We start from the raw sequence: 18,088 nt of genomic DNA, 5'->3' as shown, positions 1-18,088 counted from the left end.
ATTAAATGGATGGTTAAAACCCTAAAATGGAAAGTATATTTATTAATTAATAAAAAGTAAATTAAAATTTAATTGTTTAAAATGGATTTAATAATTTAATTATTTATTTATATAATATTATAGTAATATTTTTAACCAAATATTCAAATATTCCCGCTTATATCCGTTGAGGGAGCAACAGTTCATTTTGTAGCGCTTTTCGAGCGACAGTTCATTCCTTCGCTCTCTGAGATCGTTTACTCTCCACAACGTCTCTGAAATCCCTAAAATGTCATTAAAGGTAAATCTGTTCTTTCACTCTCTTGATTTCTTCATTCAATTGATTCTGCTAGCCCTAATATGTCTTTCGAACTACCAGGATCTGTTTGATATTCCTTCGCTGTATCAGGATCGAGATCGATTTATTCTCGGATGAAGATAGCGATGGAGTCGCCGATATTCCGGCTATTTTTGCTCAGATTTTAATCAACTATGGGCGCCGTTGCGTTCCGATTTACTCCAGTCGCCAGGTTAGTGTGAGACACTTTCTTCTCTCTGAAATTTAACATTGAATCCTCTTTTAGTTATTGCTGTCTGCTTTTATCCGTGGAATGTGGCGTGATTAAGTGCTGATCTCCCTTATTTTCTCGTTGGCTTGCTCAGTCTGTAGAAATTTGAACGATTTACTCTTCCATGTTTATTGAAATTAGATTGAGATACTCAAATTTAGATAAATTAATCATTGGTGTGCCACTAAGGACGCTGGCCCCAAAAGGGATGGATTTAGGGGCGGTCCCACATCGATTGGAGGAAGGAAAGAGTGCCAGCGAGGACGCTGGCCCCGGAGGGGGGGTGGATTGTGATGTCCCTAGCAGTGGATCTGGGACGATACAAATGGTATCAGAGTCAGGTTTCGGATGATGTGCCAGCCTTCTCGCTGTTCCCCGAAGGGGGGTAAACTCGAGGCGGTGTGCCAGTAAGGACGCTGGCCCCCAAGGGGGTAGATTTGGGGGCGGTCCCACATCGATTGGAGGAAGGAAAGAGTGTCATCGAGGACGTTGGACCCCGAAGGGGGTGGATTGTGATGTCCCACATCGATTGGAGGAAGGAAAGAGTGTCATCGAGGACGTTGGACCCCGAAGGGGGTGGATTGTGATGTCCCACATTTGTTGGGAAGGAGAACGAACCACCATTTATAAGGGTGTGGAAACCTTCCCCTAGTAGACACATTTTAAAGCCTTGAGGGGAAGCCCGAAAGGGGGGTGGATTGTGATGTCCCACATTGGTTGGGAAGGAGAACGAACCACCATTTATAAGGTGTGGAAACCTTCCCCTAGTAGACACATTTTAAAGCCTTGAGGGGAAGCCCGAAAGGGGGGTGGATTGTGATGTCCCACATTGGTCGGGAAGGAGAACGAACCACCATTTATAAGGTGTGGAAACCTTCCCCTAGTAGACACATTTTAAAGCCTTGAGGGGCTAGGGGAAGCCCGGAAGGGAAGGAAAAGCCCAAAAAAGACCATATCTATTAGCGGTGGATCTGGGGGATCTGGGACGTTACAAAAGTTATCTAAGGTTTATATTTGTGTCTATATTTGATCATTAAATTTTAAAAAAAATAGTCTATTCAAGTCCTATTAATTCCAAAATTGTAAGTCGATTGAAACTTTAGTTTTATATATAATAGTGTTAGGATAACAAACCTTGACATATTGATCACCCAAATATTTTATATGAATGGAGATTATTGATGAGAAGTAATAGTGGAAGAAAATGTGATTGCTCTAAGCTGCAAAACTATACAACTCGATCGGATAGTTGAAACACTTCAAGCCAGCCTTGCATCATAACCAAAATTGTAGATAGTGAAGATGAGTTGGAGAATGTTGAGACTCACTGGGAACAACTTTCTGGGTTAGAACAAGAAATGAGCCTAGCTTGAAAGAGGAAATTCAAGTGATATTGTATGAGGCAGAAAAGCCTAACCTTGTCCATCCAGGAAATTCTCTTATAGTGATCTTTCTTTTCCTCACGCTCTCGAGTCTAGTATGCATTCTTGTGATTTTTCTTCATGTATTTTATTGAACTAAAACACCAAAACTATTTCTATTTAAAGTTCCCATTGGAAACAAATGATTTGTTCTTCATTTATTTCAAGTGCCCATATCAGCAATGCAGCACTTCCTCTGTTGTTGTCAAATCTGCTAACAGTAAGGTATGGTTGTTAGCCTTCTTTATTGGGGGCCCTTGTTTGGGAGCTTGGATCGAGTCATGGCTATTCATATTTATGCCATTTGGTTCCCTTTTTGAAAAAGATCAGTCCATTCGTCCGTCCCTAAACCAAAAACTGAAACAAAGAGAAATCAAATCTATCAAAATCAGGTTAGAAACAACAAACCTCTATATTGGTATGATATTGTCCACTTTGAGCATAAATTTTCATGATTTTGCTTTCGGTTTCCTCAAAGGATCTCATACCAATGGAAATAGTATCTTTCACCTATAATATCTATAATATCAAGGTAGATTGTTAACAAAAATTGATGATTGTTTACTAACATTCAATGTGTTGAAGGAAAAGGTTTATTTTTGTGTTTAATCCTGTGGTTTCTGATTGGAGCCAACCTTTTAAAATATCATGCGATGCTAGTGATTATGTTGTAGGAGCGGTCTTGGGTCAACATCGTTATAAACTCTTTTAAGATCATTTGTTATGCAAACTTACACCATCACACAAAGAAGAAAACACTTGTGGTTGTCTTTGCATTTGATAAATATAAGTCTTACATGCTAGGGACCAAAGTGATTGTTCATACGGATCATGATACTATCCGTTGTTTATTCGAGGGTCGTTCTTTTGAGAAGTTGAAAGACGGTATTAGGTAGAGCCTATTGTACCTTGGTTTGTTGAGTATGCCAATTTTGTCAGAGGGAGTGAACTCTCCACAAAAGAAGAAATTTATGCATGAGTTAGTTTAGTAGTGTGAGATCTCTCATCGGTTGGAGAAAGAAACAAAACATTATAAGGATGTAGAATCCTCTCCCTAATATAGGTTTAACGGGAAACCCCATAAGAAAAAGTCTAGATAGGACATTATTTGGATGAATACCAGTTTTGCTGTGTAACTCTGAAAAACACAAAAACATATTTAAAATTGAGAAGTTGATGGGGTACATAATGGGCCAAAACAGACCATATTTGTTAACGGTAGGCTTGAGTTGTTATAAGTGGAATTACACAAGTATTCTTTAAGGATAAACCCTAAACCCGATGTTCGTAACCTTAATTTTCATCCAACTTAAGTAACTATTATTAAAAGAAAATAAAATAAAACAGATGTGAGCATTGAAAAAATTAAAATGAAAAAGAAAAGAGAACAAAAATGCTATCTAAATCCATTCCTATAATGTTGTCTCAATCCCACACACAAAGATAGAACTTATGAATGTACATTTGTACCCATTTCCCATTCCCTAGATTTTTGGTAATTCCAATGCTTTGCTATTTTTTGCTTTAAAAAAAAAAAAAGCCCAAATAATCAAGTTTGGTGACAGTGGGACCCACTAACATGTGCATATGCCTTTCTCAACATAACCCACTTAAAAAGATAATAATAATAATAATAATAAATAAAGAAAAGAATCTGTTTTTCTTTCTTTTTCTTTTCTTTTTTATGTTTCCCTAAACTAATATTTCTTTTTCTATCTCTTTAATATTCTAGTATTTTATTTTAACCTTTCCATTTTAGCAGTAAAATAAAAAAAAAATATCTTTAATCTAATCGGTGCATATTCGCCCAACTATGTTATATAGTTTCTTATCACTAGCCTCACCAACCAAGTTAGTGATTTGTATTGTTACTATCGGATGTCAAAACGTTTCCACTTATTCTCATATGTTATCGGTGCTTTTAAGGTCATTCCATTAAACCTTCAAGAAGGTTAGATTCAATGGTTGGTATGGTGATATGATTCGCTTCTATAGTTGTCTTTCAATCGTTGCAAATACTAAGCTATTTTTGTAACGTCCCATACCCAGAATTCTTATTAGGGTCTAGCACTTGATAGCCTTGGTATTTTCGAACGTCCCCAACAATTACTTGTTCTCTCACTTCTAAAAGTGAAGGTTATCCCTACAGATCAACACATTAAGAAAATTTCCAAGAGATCATCAACACATAGAATTGTTTCAAGCAAAACACACTTAACTTTGGAGTTCTTATGATTGAGTATCGCAAAGCAAGGTTGGTATAGATAATATCCTTCAATTCTTTTAAGTCTTTCTTAGTCATTCTATCTTCAAAGATTATTCAGTTTGAATGTGATTTGGTTCATTCACGTACCCCTCATTCACTCGGGTGACAACTTTTTAACAAAAGAAAAGTTGTTTTGATACATAGACCTAATGATACAATACGAGTAAACTTTCCCACCAAGTCAACGGGCAATTAAAGAAAAAAAGGGTTTCGTGTCTTTTTCCCGATCTAACCTTCGATTATGAAGGGATTTGAAACCCGTTTTCAAGTCTCATCTCTCCAGTTGCACTACGAAAAAGCCTTTACAATTCGCATCTTCATATTTAGCAAAGAAAGTCGGTCAGAGCGGAAAGAAAAAAGATATATAATAATAAAAAATGATTAAAATTATAATTATGAGAACATGTTATTTAGGGACGTAAAAGAAGAAGAAGAAGAAGAAAAAGAAGGGAGATTTGTGATGACAGCGAAGTGAGAAAGGGATTCCCTTCATTCATGCAATTTGTCCGCAATTATCTGAAGCATCAGACACATCTCATCTCTTGTCTTCTCTTCATGTGCAGTCTTACGTAGGACCATGTTTTTTAATTACCAAATGTCCTTTTTTTTTTTTTTTTTTTTTTTTTTTTTTTTTTCCCCTAATTTTTTGGTCGGTCATCTTCAAAACTATATAATTTTATCAAACAAAGTTATATATTTTTTCACCCACTTATTTTGTTGAATTAGGTTTAATTTCACCAAATTAATTCATATTTTTTTTTAATAATCATGAAATTAATATCAAATTTTAAATTATTTATCATACAATTAATTAATCATCCAAACACGAAAAACGCGTCTCGTGGTGTGATGACAACAATTTTTTGCTTTGTATTTTTATTGTTTAGTTTTATTGAGTATATGACTTTAATATATAAGACCTCTACGAGACTAAAAAATTGTTGTCTATGGTCAATTTTGCGAGCCTACAAGCCTCATTTTATAACTTTCCTTTTTGCCCATCCACGAGGCTATAAGAAGAAGAGAAAGGGGTCGGCTATCAAGGGAAAGTCGTTTCGGTGGTATGCCAAAAGGTCCGTATGGACCATAGTACAACGGGACAAATTTTAATTTTTAAATTATAGAAACTAAAAATATTGTTTTTTATTTTTTTATTTTTTTTATTTTTTATTATTCTAAGCTTGTAATCTACCTCACTTCACCACCAATATCCAACATCTTGACAAAAGGAAGCCATCTGTCAATATTGAAAATTTTAAAAATAAATAAATAATAAAAGGAAAAAGGAAAAAAAAGCAAAGAAAAAGCTGAGAAAAGAGAGTTTGCATCCATTTTTGCTTTTTGGCTGATAGTGGAAAAAATTAGGCGTGGTGTAATTTGAAGGCCCTTTTTAGTAATTTCCCCTTCCCTCTACTCATCATAGATACTTTAGTTGTGAGAGATATTTTCCCACTTTTATTTCTTCAAAATTATTTCAAACCATTATACCTTAATAATTTCGTAGACGACTTTTAAACCGATATTTTCATCGACATTCCTATAAAATTGAGATCTCAATATCGATATTTTACGTAATAGTTCAAGCCTGTCCGCTTGAACCCATTACGTATCGTCGTCAGTCTCACAATTTTAAATCACATCTACTAGAAATAGGTTTCCACATCGTTACTGATGTGGGATCTCGCATTTTAAACCCGAGGTTTATTAGAAATATAAAACTTTTTGTATGATTTTACAACATCGATATTTTGAATTTGAAATATGTTAACTTGAATATAGCTCAATTGATCGAAAAATTATTTTAGGTCTTGTTATGATATTAAAAATCGTTTCACTGTTAGACCGAGAGTTGGTGCTAATAGTGAATGCATATATATAGAATAGGGTTGACATAATAAATAATATTATTTATTATTGTGAGCTATAAATAAATTGAATAATAAAAATAAATAGTTGCTCAAACTTTTAATTACAATAAATGCATGCACGAATGGGGGAAACATGATAACTACTACAATCCCTACTACGTATCATTTATTGTCGATACTTTCTCTCACTCAGCTTCGTATTTAAATTTAATTATTTAGAGATATTTATTTAATCCGTCAAATTCATCTCAAATGAAGTGAAAAAAATAGAAAAGAGAGCGGAGAGAGATTGCACGAACCCACATCCTTGTTAGATTGAATGGCACGATGACCTATATGGGTCACGACCTCATGTATTTATAGATGCGTATAATGAAGATTACATTCCAAATCTATGATTTGGTAACAAACCATAAAATCATAGATTTGGTAACAAACCCTTCAAATCATAAACTAGTAAATCTTAGACTATTTTAGTATATACAGTTATGATCTATTTTAGGTTTAACACCCCCCCTCAATCTGGACGATGTACTACTAAGTTCAGATTGCGCCTAAAATAGCTAAAAGAAGGAGCTGGCAGTGGCTTTGTCATGATATCGGCGAGCTGATCCTTGGAAGATATGAGTCGAACATCAAGCTGACGAGTCGATACTCGTTCACGAACGAAGTGATAATCAACCTCAACATGCTTCGTCCGTCGATGAAAGATTGGATTGGCGGATAGGTAGGTGGCACCAATGTTGTCACACCATAGGCTAGGCGCTCGCGCTTGCGAGATCCCGAGCTCACGCAAGAGAACTTGGATCCAAATTAATTCGGCAGTGGCATCAGCAACCGCCTTATATTCGGCTTCCGTACTAGAACGAGAAACTGTCGATTGTTTCCTCGAACTCCAAGAGATAAGATTGCCACCAAAGAAGATCACATAGCCTCCAGTGCTTCGACGATCATCAGGATTCCCAGCCCAATCAGCATCTGAAAAGGCACTCAACAAATCAGTGCTGGACTTTGTAAGACACAAACCCATATCAATAGTGTCATGTAGATAACGGAGAATTCGTTTGACTGCCGCCCAATGTATAGAAGTCGGAGAGGACATGAACTGACACACTCTGTTGACACAGAAGGATATATCAGGACGTGTCAGAGACAAATATTGGAGAGCACCAACGACACTTCGATAGCGAGTAGTATCCTCAGGTGAGAGCTTTTCACCACCATTCAATAACAACTTCTCACTGGGAAGCATAGGTGTGGGCACACCTTTGGAGGTGAGCATATTGGTTCTGGCTAATAAATCTCGAATGTATTTATGTTGTGTCAGAATAAGTCCACTAGAAGTATGGCGGACCTCAATCCCAAGAAAATAACTCAAAATACCAAAATACCGAGCTACAAGATATGTTACTGTTCCATCTGTACGCACCTTGGGTTTCTTGATATTGTGCTTCAATCGAGTACCATACGGATGAGTAGTAGGTGCAGAATCCACATTTGAGGGGACGGCCGTATCAGCCGTTGCGAGGGGAGCAACCGATGCTACAGCAGTTGGTTGACCAACGGCCGAGGATTCGACCGGGCATTGCGCAATATCATCTGCTGGCGGAGAAGCCGATGCCTCAATCATTGGCGGAACAACCAACGCCGATTCGAATGGCAGCGACGCGGAGGATTGTTGCGGCAATTCCGAAGCTGATGTAGACACCAAATTTTCTGCATCCAAAGAGTTAGTAGGCCCAGACATATGCATGTGATCATTCTCCAAATTAGTACTGCTATTACCCAAATGCAAGGTGCACAAATCAGGGGCATTATGCGTCGACTGCATGATTGGGGAAGAATTAGGTGAGGCTCTCTTGAATGGAAAAACATTTTCATCAAATATGACATCTCTAGACATATAGACACGACCAGAATCGGTGTCAAGACACTTATACCCTTTATGTGAAGAACTGTAGCCTAGAAAGACACATTCCTTTGATCGAAAAAAGAGCTTTTGTTTGTTATAAGGACGAAGATGAGGCCAACAAGCACACCCAAAAATTTTTAATAAGGAGTAATTTGGTGGGGTATGAAAAAGAAGCTCTAAGGGGCATTTTTTATCGATGACACGAGTAGGAAGACGATTGATGAGATATGTGGCTGTAAGAAACGCGTCGTCCCAAAATTTAATAGGTACATGAGCATGAGCTAGAAGGGCTAGGCCAGTTTCAACAATATGACGATGCTTGCGTTCAGCAGACCCATTTTGTTGATGTGTGTGAGGGCACGAAACACGATGACCAATTCCAAGGGAACGAAAAAATGTGTTGTGAATTTTCTGATATTCCCCACCCCAATCAGATTGAACCCACTTGATTTTAGTATCTAGGAGGCGCTCAACATGAGCTTGGAATTGCAAAAATATACGAGGAGCTTCTGTACGATCATGCATCAAATAGATCCACGAAAATTTACTGAAATCATCAATGAAACTAATATAATATTTAAAACCCCCAACAGATGGAGGTGCAGGGCCCCAAACATCCGAAAAAATAAGTTCCAAAGGTGACGAAGACCTATGGGAAAAACTAGTATATGGTAATCGATGACTCTTTGCTAACTGACACGCATTACAAACTGACAAAGATGACTCACTAGCACACGAAATATTATTTAGACGCAAAATGGATTTTATTACTTGAGATGAAGGATGTCCAAGACGAGCATGCCATTGGGCGTGAGTAGTAGATCTGCTCACCAAGGCGTGCTTGAGATTATCGACATCGGATGGCTTAATAGGATAAAGACCAGATTCACACCTCCCATTTAGGAGACTTTTCCTCGACTGTCGATCCTTTATAGAAAAATGCCAAGGATGGAATTCAAAAAATACGTCATTATCACGAGAAAATTTATGAACAGAAAGAAGATGTTTGGAAATTTCAGGCACATGCAAAATATTACGCAACGCAAGAGGACGAGTAGCAGTATTAATTAGAGAATGACCAGTATGCAAAACACGCAAACCTGCTCCATTGCCGACTTGAACTTGTTCACCTCCATGATAACGTTCACGCACAGCGAGACGATCCAGGTCACTGGTGATATGGTCCGTAGCGCCTGTGTCGCTGTACCAATTTGGGTCAATCTTGTAAGAGGAAGTAGCCGCCAGTGCCGTAGGAGGAGCAGAAGAAGGTTCATCTTGATAGGACTCATCCATCCTATGCCAGCAGCGGATAGCAGTATGCCCCACTTTGCCGCAGATCTGGCAGGAAGGACGAGCAGAAGGGCCACGACGATCACCAGCAGGACGAGAGGGTGCATAACCTTGAGAACGACCACGACCGCGATCCCTACGCCCACGATTCTTCTGCTGACCACCACGACTAGCATAATTGGCAGAAGATCCAAGATTTAACTGAAGTTCAGCCTGGTGTTGTAGTTGGCGAGCTTCATACGTCATTAGATGTGCAAACACATCATCAAGGGTGAGGGCTTCACTCTTGGTAGTCATTGAGGTGACGAAGGGATCATAGTCAGGGCCAAGACCAGCGAGAAGATACGCGATCACATCATCATCCTGCAAGGCAGAGCCGGCGGCGGCCAGCTCGGTGGCTAGCCCTTTGATCTTGCAAAAATAATTTGCAGCAGATTGATCTCGTTTCTTGGACGTGGCAAGCTCAACACGAATCTGAGTAGTGCGAGCACGAGTTGACGATGAAAACATCCGCTGCAGGGTATCCCACGCCTCCTTGGACGTAGTAGCGGCAACCACATCATGAAGAATCTCCTCAGACATGGAGGAGAGAAGGCCGCTAAGGACTTGTTGATCCTGATCATACCACTGATTATAGGCCGGATTAGAGACCAGCTCAGCACCAGCAGCAGTTGAGGAAGGGATCAGCTTGGCAGGTGCAACATTGGTGCCATCGAGGTAGCCCATAAGCTTCGTACTCCGTAGGTAGGGGAGGAGCTGGGCACGCCATATGATGAAGTTGTTTTTGGTTAGACGAATTGTGACAACATGGTGTAGAGGGATTGGATATTGTTTAAGGCCAAAAGTCGCCATGGTAGTTGAGACGGTGTTGGAGATGGTGGATGGAGAGGAGGAAGAAGACATGGCGAGGAGTTTAAAAAATAAACCTTGGCTCTGATACCATGTTAGATTGAATGGCACGATGACCTATATGGGTCACGACCTCATGTATTTATAGATGCGTATAATGAAGATTACATTCCAAATCTATGATTTGGTAACAAACCATAAAATCATAGATTTGGTAACAAACCCTTCAAATCATAAACTAGTAAATCTTAGACTATTTTAGTATATACAGTTATGATCTATTTTAGGTTTAACAATCCTAACTAAGTGAAAAAAGATGTTCAATGGAGCAACGATGGATGCTGTTGAAGATTGAAGATTATTGGGAGTGAGTCCCACATTGGTTAATTTAGTGAAAGATCATGGGTTTATAAGTGAGGAATACTATCTCCTTTGGACTAAAGTCATGAGAGCTTATGCTCAAAGTGAACAATATCATACTATTGTGGAGAATCGTGATTCCTAACATGGTATCAAAGTCATGTCAATACTCAAAGGTGTAGTCAAAAGTGACTAAAATGTCGAACAAAGGGTGTACTTTGTTCGAGGGCTCCAGAGAAAGGAGTCGAGCCTCGATTAAGGGGGAGGCTGTTCGCCATGAGAGCTTATGCTCAAAGTGAACAATATCATACCATTGTGGAGAGTCGTGATTCCTAACAGATGCTGGAGGTTGTCTCGAATTCCCATCGACGTTTTTTCGAGACTTTTGGATCATAGCCTAGAAGCTTCGATTTTAGAGGCGGGTGGACAAATTCATCATCTGTAATGAACTTTACTCGTCAAAGAGACAAAACCCAGTTCGTAAAATAAGTTTTATATATATATATATATATAGAAGAAAATAGGTTTTTGAAAATTAAATATAAAAAAATAAAAATAAAAATAAAAAGGGAAGATAATGAAACCACAGTCATAAAAGTAGCGCACAAACCGCTTAATCTGCAAATCCCTTTATTTTTTCTCTATAAAATTTTACCTCTCCTCTCTCCAATTTCCATTCCACACCCAAATCTCCTTCTCTCTCTAATGGAGTCTCCTCCAAGATATCTCCTCTTCTTCTTCTTCTTCGCCGCCGTCGCCTCCGCCGCGTCGGAGTTCCAAACCCTTACTCTCCGCCGTCTTCCAATTCCCTCTCCCCTTTCCTTTCCACAACCCCAATTCGACACCCAAGAAACGCTCGAATCCACCGCCGCCCTCACGGTTGAGCTCCACCATTTGGATTCACTCTCTCCCAACAAAACCCCCTCCGATCTCTTCAACCTCCGGCTCCACCGCGACGCCCTCCGTGTTGACTCGTTGACCTCCCTGACTGCTGCCCGGAGCCGGACTCCTCTCCGGCGAGCCGGGTTCAGTAGCTCTGTTATCTCCGGCCTTGCTCAAGGTAGCGGTGAGTACTTCACCCGCCTTGGCGTCGGAACGCCTCCTAGATATATCTTTATGGTCCTCGACACCGGAAGCGACGTCGTTTGGCTTCAATGCTCCCCTTGCCGGAAATGCTACTCCCAATCTGATCCCATTTTTAACCCCTTCAAATCCAAATCCTTCGCCGGAATCCCCTGTTCTTCACCTCTCTGCCGCCGCCTTGACTCCTCCGGCTGCAACACTCGCCGCCACACCTGCCTCTACCAAGTCTCCTACGGCGATGGGTCCTTCACCACCGGCGATTTCGCCACCGAAACGCTCACGTTTCGTGGGAATAAAATCGCCAAAGTCGCCCTCGGCTGCGGCCACGACAACGAAGGCCTCTTCGTCGGTGCCGCTGGATTATTGGGTCTTGGCCGTGGTCGGTTTTCTTTCCCTTCTCAAACCGGACTCCGGTTCAACCACAAATTTTCTTATTGTTTGGTGGACCGGTCCGCTTCCTCCAAACCCTCCTCTATGGTTTTCGGTGATGCGGCAATTTCCCGGCTCGCCCGGTTCACTCCTCTGATTTTGAACCCGAAATTGGAAACGTTTTATTATGTCGAACTTATCGGAATCAGCGTCGGCGGAGTCCGAGTCCGCGGCATCTCCGCCTCCCTCTTCAAGCTCGATTCGGCCGGCAACGGCGGCGTCATAATCGATTCGGGTACATCGGTAACCCGGCTGACCCGACCGGCGTACACTGCTCTTCGCGATGCGTTCCGGGTCGGAGCGTCCCATTTAAAAAGAGGTCCCGAGTTTTCGCTGTTCGATACGTGTTACGACTTGTCGGGACAGTCGGCGGTGAAGGTCCCGACAGTGGTGCTGCATTTCCGGGGAGCTGACATGGCATTGCCGGCGACAAATTATTTGATTCCAGTAGACGACAGTGGAAGCTTTTGCTTTGCGTTTGCGGGTACCATGTCCGGATTGTCGATAATTGGGAATATTCAACAGCAAGGGTTTCGGGTCGTGTACGATTTGGCGGGTTCTCGGATCGGGTTCGCTCCACGTGGGTGCACGTGATGTCTGACCCTGAGATGGGATTTGTGTTCCTTAGGGACAAAACAGGAATAACAAAAAAAAAAGGTGGAAAATTAAAAGAAAAATAGGAATTTTCTTCATGACATTTGGGATTTATGGTTTTTTTTTTTTTTTTTTTTTTTTTTTTTTTTTTTTTGGTGTAATGTATTTAATATCTATTTAAGTAACTAAGCCTCTCACTTGGAGGTTATTTGGTTTTTTTTTTTTTTTTTTTCAATTTAAAGATTTGGACACATTTGCCCCTGTTTTCTGTTTTTTTCCAAAGTGGAGCACTTGTAATCAATTCAAATTATCTAATTTTATCTATAATATGTCAAAATCTCTAAAATTCATGTCCATTTTGGTCCTTTGCCCTTGTTTTGTACTTTGTTGTTCATGTAACATCCATGGATTAAAAAAGAAAAAAAGAAAATTTGAAAACCTTTGTTGTCGACGTACTCTCCGTTTCGGTTAGATGTAGCCATCACACCATTGTTGCCATTGTAAATGCAACTAGGACAATTTTGATGCTATGATCGTTGTCGTTGTGCTGATTGCCAATTGTTGGGCGTCGGGCTTGACTAGAACAACAAAGAGGGTTTATGCCATGCTAGTGAATTAGATTGTAAAAACATTATCAAAAAGACCCTTAATTAAGGAACCCTAAAGCCATGAAAATTGGTCATAAAAATGTTATCAAGAAAGCTAATTAACATGTAAGATAAATGTTTAATAATGATAAATAAAAACATATTGATTTATCATTATTAAAATTAAGGGTAATCAATAAACTATTTTTACGGTCAAAGAAAAAAGAGTACAAATTTAAAACAAATGTTACTTATAATTACTTTTATGAATACATGGATATACATCTTTGAAGACTTTAGAATATCCATTCAAATTTCTCAATAATTTTTTCTATGTAATATAATACAAAAATCCATGTCGCAATGCATATTAAAATGTAGGATCTTTGGTAATAATGACAAATCTAATTTAATCAATGGTAAATTTATCACATAATAAAACATTTAGTAAAAATAGCTCAAATTAGTAGACATACTTTCTGTTACTGATATCATGACTTCATAGTTCAATATATATATACATATACATATATATATATATATATACATATATATATACATATACATATACATATATATACAGATATATATACATATACATATACATATATATATACAGATATATATATATATATATACATATATATATATATGTATGTATGTATATAAGGCAAGATAGACCCTTATGGGCCTCCAATATTACAGTGCAGTAGCAAAAAGAGAATCCAATTGACACTCCAATGTGCAATTTTTGTAGGGTGGACATTGAACCTATTGTTAGAGGACAAAGGCTATACTTATGAGAGGCGAATACTAAATAACGTATAACGCAACTTTTAATTGATGACAACAATCCCAACAATCATCCTCCCAAACAAAGTACTATCGAGTCTCTCCTCAAATAGTCAACTAATAGTCTAGCTCATAAATATGTTAACTTCTCTTCTCTTCTCTAGAGCACACGTCAGTTCAATAGAGCTCAACCACGAATTTCTATCAAAACTAAATTTTTGAGAACCACAACTCTTTACTGTTATTGATACGTTAAAGACACGAATCTAATGCCGGGAAAAAAAACTTTTCATTTCTACCACGGGAATAAGTATAAAAATGATTGAGAAATTAAAAGAAAACAACAAAAATAAGAAATGTGAACTTCAAAATTGGAATAAAAAAACATACCCACAAAACGAGACTCCACTATGTGGAAAACTATGACAATCACACAAAATTCTCTCCTGACCACAATTGCAAAGAAGCAAGTCTCTCAAAGCTTTCAAATGTGGTACAAGAGGAAGTGTTGAAGGCTACTTACGAAATAAAATTTCCCTTCTAACTTGGACATAATTCTTTCCATTAAACAACAGTTAGAAAACATACTTGAGGAAGAGGAAATCTATTAGAAATAGAGATTCCGTCAAAAGTAGCTAAGATGGAGAGATGAGAATACAAAATGGTTCTATGCTAAAGTCGAATTGAAACATAAGAACAATGAAATCAAGGGAATTTTTATTGGTCCAAGCGAATGACGAGGGGGCATAAGTGGTGTTGAAGATACCTTTCTTATTCTAAAGCCAATTTTGAATCGCCATATGCAATCCATATTCAAAAAGTTCCAAGACACACGAGTCCAAGAGTTATAGTGGAAATCAATGTAAAACCAACAACTTTGTACGTAAAGAAATTGAAATGGCCTTACAACAAATGTATCAACTAAACACCAGGACTAGATGACTTTCCTGAGCTTCTTAATCAAAGGTATTGGGGGAATCCTTGAAAATAAAACAGTAAGAAATTACATTATGATATCCTAAATAGAAAAAAGAGCATGGGTGGATGGAATCATACAAGATAGCCTTAATCCTAAAAAAATTGACATCTAAACATGTGTCTCATATGATTGTTTCCAAGGTTCCAGCAAAGAAGCTAGAATAAGGATGTTGTTACTTGGGTCCGTCCCTGAAGAAGAGGATTAGGATAGTGTTGAATTTAACACCTCTTTGTGGTAGGAGATGCATCCAAGTAAGCTTATAGAAGAAAGAAGGGGGAGGGGGCGTAGATCATGCGTAGATGTAGTCATGGGGGTTCTTGTAACATGACTGCCAAGGGTTCACCTACTAATCTTTCCTTTTTTTAACATTAGAGTTCACCTAATAATCTCAAGGACAAACTACTTTTCAATCCAAGTTGTAAAACCAAACCAGATTTTCTTGAAAATGTGCATCAAATCAACTGTCTCAAACATTCAGAAGAAGTAAAACAACACATGTACCTTTAAGCTTTTACTCCTCCCTTGACCATTGTCCACTCTTCCCACCCGTTTTACTTTCAAGTCGCACATTTGTGATCTGTATATCTTTTGAAGCTGCTTTGCACATATCATAGACAGTAAGGCCAGCAATGGTCACCGCTGTCATTGCTTCCATTTCAACTCCCGTTTTACCTGTTGATGCAGCTTCTCCTTCTATATCCACACTGTAATTTTTGGGATTTAAATGAAGGTCGACTCGCACATGTGACAGGGTTATGTTATGACAAAGTGGAATTAGAGTGCTTGTGTGCTTTGCTCCACTTATTCCTGCAATTTTAGCAACACTGAGGACATCGCCCTTGGCCATTTGGTTAGCTAAGACCAAATCGAACACCTTCTTGCCAAGAATTACATTGCAACTAGCAATTGCAATTCTTTTGGTGCTTTCTTTTGGAGAAACATCGACCATTTGAGCTTCCCCAGCTCTGCCAACATGGGTCAAAGACACGGCATTTTCACATTCTTGAGGCGTTATTGCAGACTTTTCAACTGTAAAACTGTTATGTGAAGAACCTGAAATCCCACTAGGAGGAAGGTCTCCAAATACTGATTCCATTTCCTGAACAAAAATTACGAAGTTGGATAAGAAGGATACTGCTTCATAATCAGACTACACAGCTAAAATAAGTATTTGCACATGTAAAAATAGAAATTCATAAGATCCAATTCAAAAAATTTATGTTTTTGTCAATGATATAACAAAGTACAAAGATAGTATTTGTACAGAGTGACCATGCAACAATGGAGTAGGACATAATGCAAAACTTTGTAACAGACCACCCATAGAAGTCTCCGCTTTACAGATCCGTTTGAGTTATTTGTTCTGAAATCGAACTCTTCCATCATGAGTTAGAGACAAACAAAGTATATAATGGTATAATAACCAAAACTAAATTCATAGTCCTTCTTAAACACATAATTTAGACTATGAGAGCCATTCCGACATTTAACCTTCATTGCCATGACTTACTGAGTTGTGTAAAATGCTGATCATGATCAAGAGTAAGATGAAATCCTAAGTCTGGAAACGAGCATCTATGCCTTTCTTCTAATCACAATAGCAGCGGCCATAAAATGGCCAGACACAAAGTATCTCCGATTTCTAATAAACGATGAGAGAAATGCCTAACGAAATTTCCCCTTTTCACTTTCCCTATTTGATAGTACAGTACATACTTGTTCTTCATCTTTAATAAAGCTCGTATACACAACGATATCTACTTCGAATTCTGTACAAATACTAATCGTTGAAATCCAAAATACCTTGTTAAATTCAGCGATGGTATTTGCCAAATCATGGTCGCCGTTGCTGCTATACAACCTTCTCGATGAACGAAATACGGCTCCAAGTCGGCGAAGAAGAAGCATTGGATCAGAACAAGAATATGTCAAACAGCGGCCATGGAATCAAGATTTCGTAAGATTGCAAGAACAAATGAGTCTGGACCCCGGGCTTCACTGTGAAAGTCAAGACGCAGATGAAGAGGATGATTAGGTATGCCTTTTAATTTCATATAATTTCAAAATTGCCACTCATAACAATTGGTTGCACGCTTTTAGTTTTCATGACTTACATTCGGCTCGACCTTGCCTTTACTCAGGGCCAAAGTTTCTCAATGGAACGTAGCATCTCATCTTGTCAGCTCGATCCCCTTTAATATGGTTCTTATGTCTTGGCGCCATCCCGAGTCTTGAGATGTCGTCGGCCATCACAACCCGTTCGGTCATGCCATCGAGAACAAGCCCGCATGTCGCTGATCTCATCGGGACTTCCCGAACATCCATCCATCCGGATTCTATCAAGGCATCGGCCCTCCCGTGCCCATGTCGTGTCATTTACGGATACTGTACCGAATAGCGGGTGTATGTAGCAACCTCCAACACGCGGGCTGGGGTGCAATACCGGCACACCTGTGCTGCCCGGTGTCACGGTCATGCTCGTCCAAGGCGTGTTGCCCATGGCCGCATGCCCATGACAAGCCAAACCCTTTATGTCTTTTCATATTCTAGTGTTTTACTTTTGTATTTCTAGGAAGTATGACGTTTCAGAAATATCATGTCTAGGCCTGCCAGACATGAAATGCCTCAGAATGTACTATAGGGGGATACGACTAGTTGTCAACTTCTCCCTACCCAAGGTTATATACTGTGAGCCGTTGTTATTTCTCTCTTACTTGCTTATATAACGTCTCTTTCAAAAATCTCTCTGCCCTCGTTTTCTAAAACCTTTTCTTAAAACCAAGGCCAGAGGCTCGAGCATACGTCGCTTGGCCGTAGACGACGCAAGAACGAATTGGTTTAGCTCACTTGTCGTTGGAAAGTAAGTGCCGCACAATCGCAAGTCCGCTGCCATCAAGAGTGCGATTGTGACAAGTGGTATCAGAGCTTTGTTAGCTCCGTGACATAGCAAAGACCAAAAACATGTCGACGACAAAGTCGACACCCAAATCACAAGCCGACTGGCTTACCTTAATAGAGGAGGAAATGTTGTTCCTCAAAGAAGTCCCTAACACCATCCGCTTCCTGGAAGCACGGGTGAGGAATTGAATGGAAAAGTCGTAGAAATCGAC

At 39.2% G+C, this 18,088-nt stretch overlaps 2 protein-coding genes, 1 long non-coding RNA gene and 1 other non-coding gene across 7 annotated transcripts; 2 read left to right on the top strand and 2 right to left on the bottom strand.

The window, feature by feature from the left end:
• The first annotated feature begins 152 nt into the window (after positions 1-152).
• On the top strand, positions 153-4,869 carry LOC147787677 (uncharacterized). The gene is made up of 3 exons (XR_015413232.1): positions 153-280; positions 359-509; positions 4,650-4,869. It is a non-coding gene; the product is annotated as an uncharacterized LOC147787677 (long non-coding RNA).
• Positions 4,870-9,537: 4,668 nt separating this feature from the next.
• On the bottom strand, positions 9,538-9,677 carry LOC111789452 (small nucleolar RNA Z247). The gene has a single exon (XR_002814350.1). It is a non-coding gene; the product is annotated as a small nucleolar RNA Z247 (small nucleolar RNA).
• A 1,493-nt stretch (positions 9,678-11,170) lies between these two features.
• LOC111778517 (Eukaryotic aspartyl protease family protein) lies at positions 11,171-12,839 on the top strand. Its single transcript, XM_023658401.2, has one exon. The coding sequence runs from the start codon at positions 11,220-11,222 to the stop codon at positions 12,618-12,620; it is 1,401 nt and encodes a 466-aa protein (XP_023514169.2). The 5' UTR covers positions 11,171-11,219; the 3' UTR covers positions 12,621-12,839.
• CNX3 (cofactor of nitrate reductase and xanthine dehydrogenase 3) lies at positions 12,826-17,008 on the bottom strand. Of its 4 annotated transcripts, none has more exons than XM_087119271.1 (3): positions 16,782-17,008; positions 15,480-16,077; positions 12,826-13,198 (listed from the first exon to the last, which is right to left on the bottom strand). In XM_087119271.1, exons 1-2 carry the CDS (start codon positions 16,884-16,886, stop codon positions 15,490-15,492), a joined length of 693 nt encoding a protein of 230 aa, XP_086975397.1. In that variant the 5' UTR covers positions 16,887-17,008; the 3' UTR covers positions 12,826-13,198; positions 15,480-15,489. The 4 variants fall into 4 exon arrangements, with proteins under 4 accessions (XP_086975397.1, XP_086975398.1, XP_023514171.1 ...); XM_087119272.1 differs by lacking the exon at positions 12,826-13,198 and adding an exon at positions 14,350-14,979; XM_023658403.2 differs by lacking the exons at positions 12,826-13,198; positions 16,782-17,008 and adding an exon at positions 16,489-16,697 and having other exon boundaries at positions 14,350-16,077.
• Between the last annotated feature and the right edge of the window lie 1,080 nt (positions 17,009-18,088).

Source organism: Cucurbita pepo, chromosome 17, assembly GCF_057944985.1.
Source record: "Cucurbita pepo subsp. pepo isolate OVF chromosome 17, ASM5794498v1, whole genome shotgun sequence".
Lineage (NCBI taxonomy): Eukaryota > Viridiplantae > Streptophyta > Magnoliopsida > Cucurbitales > Cucurbitaceae > Cucurbita > Cucurbita pepo.
Note: the sequence above shows the minus strand (reverse complement) of the source record. Positions and strands in the feature narration are given on the sequence as shown.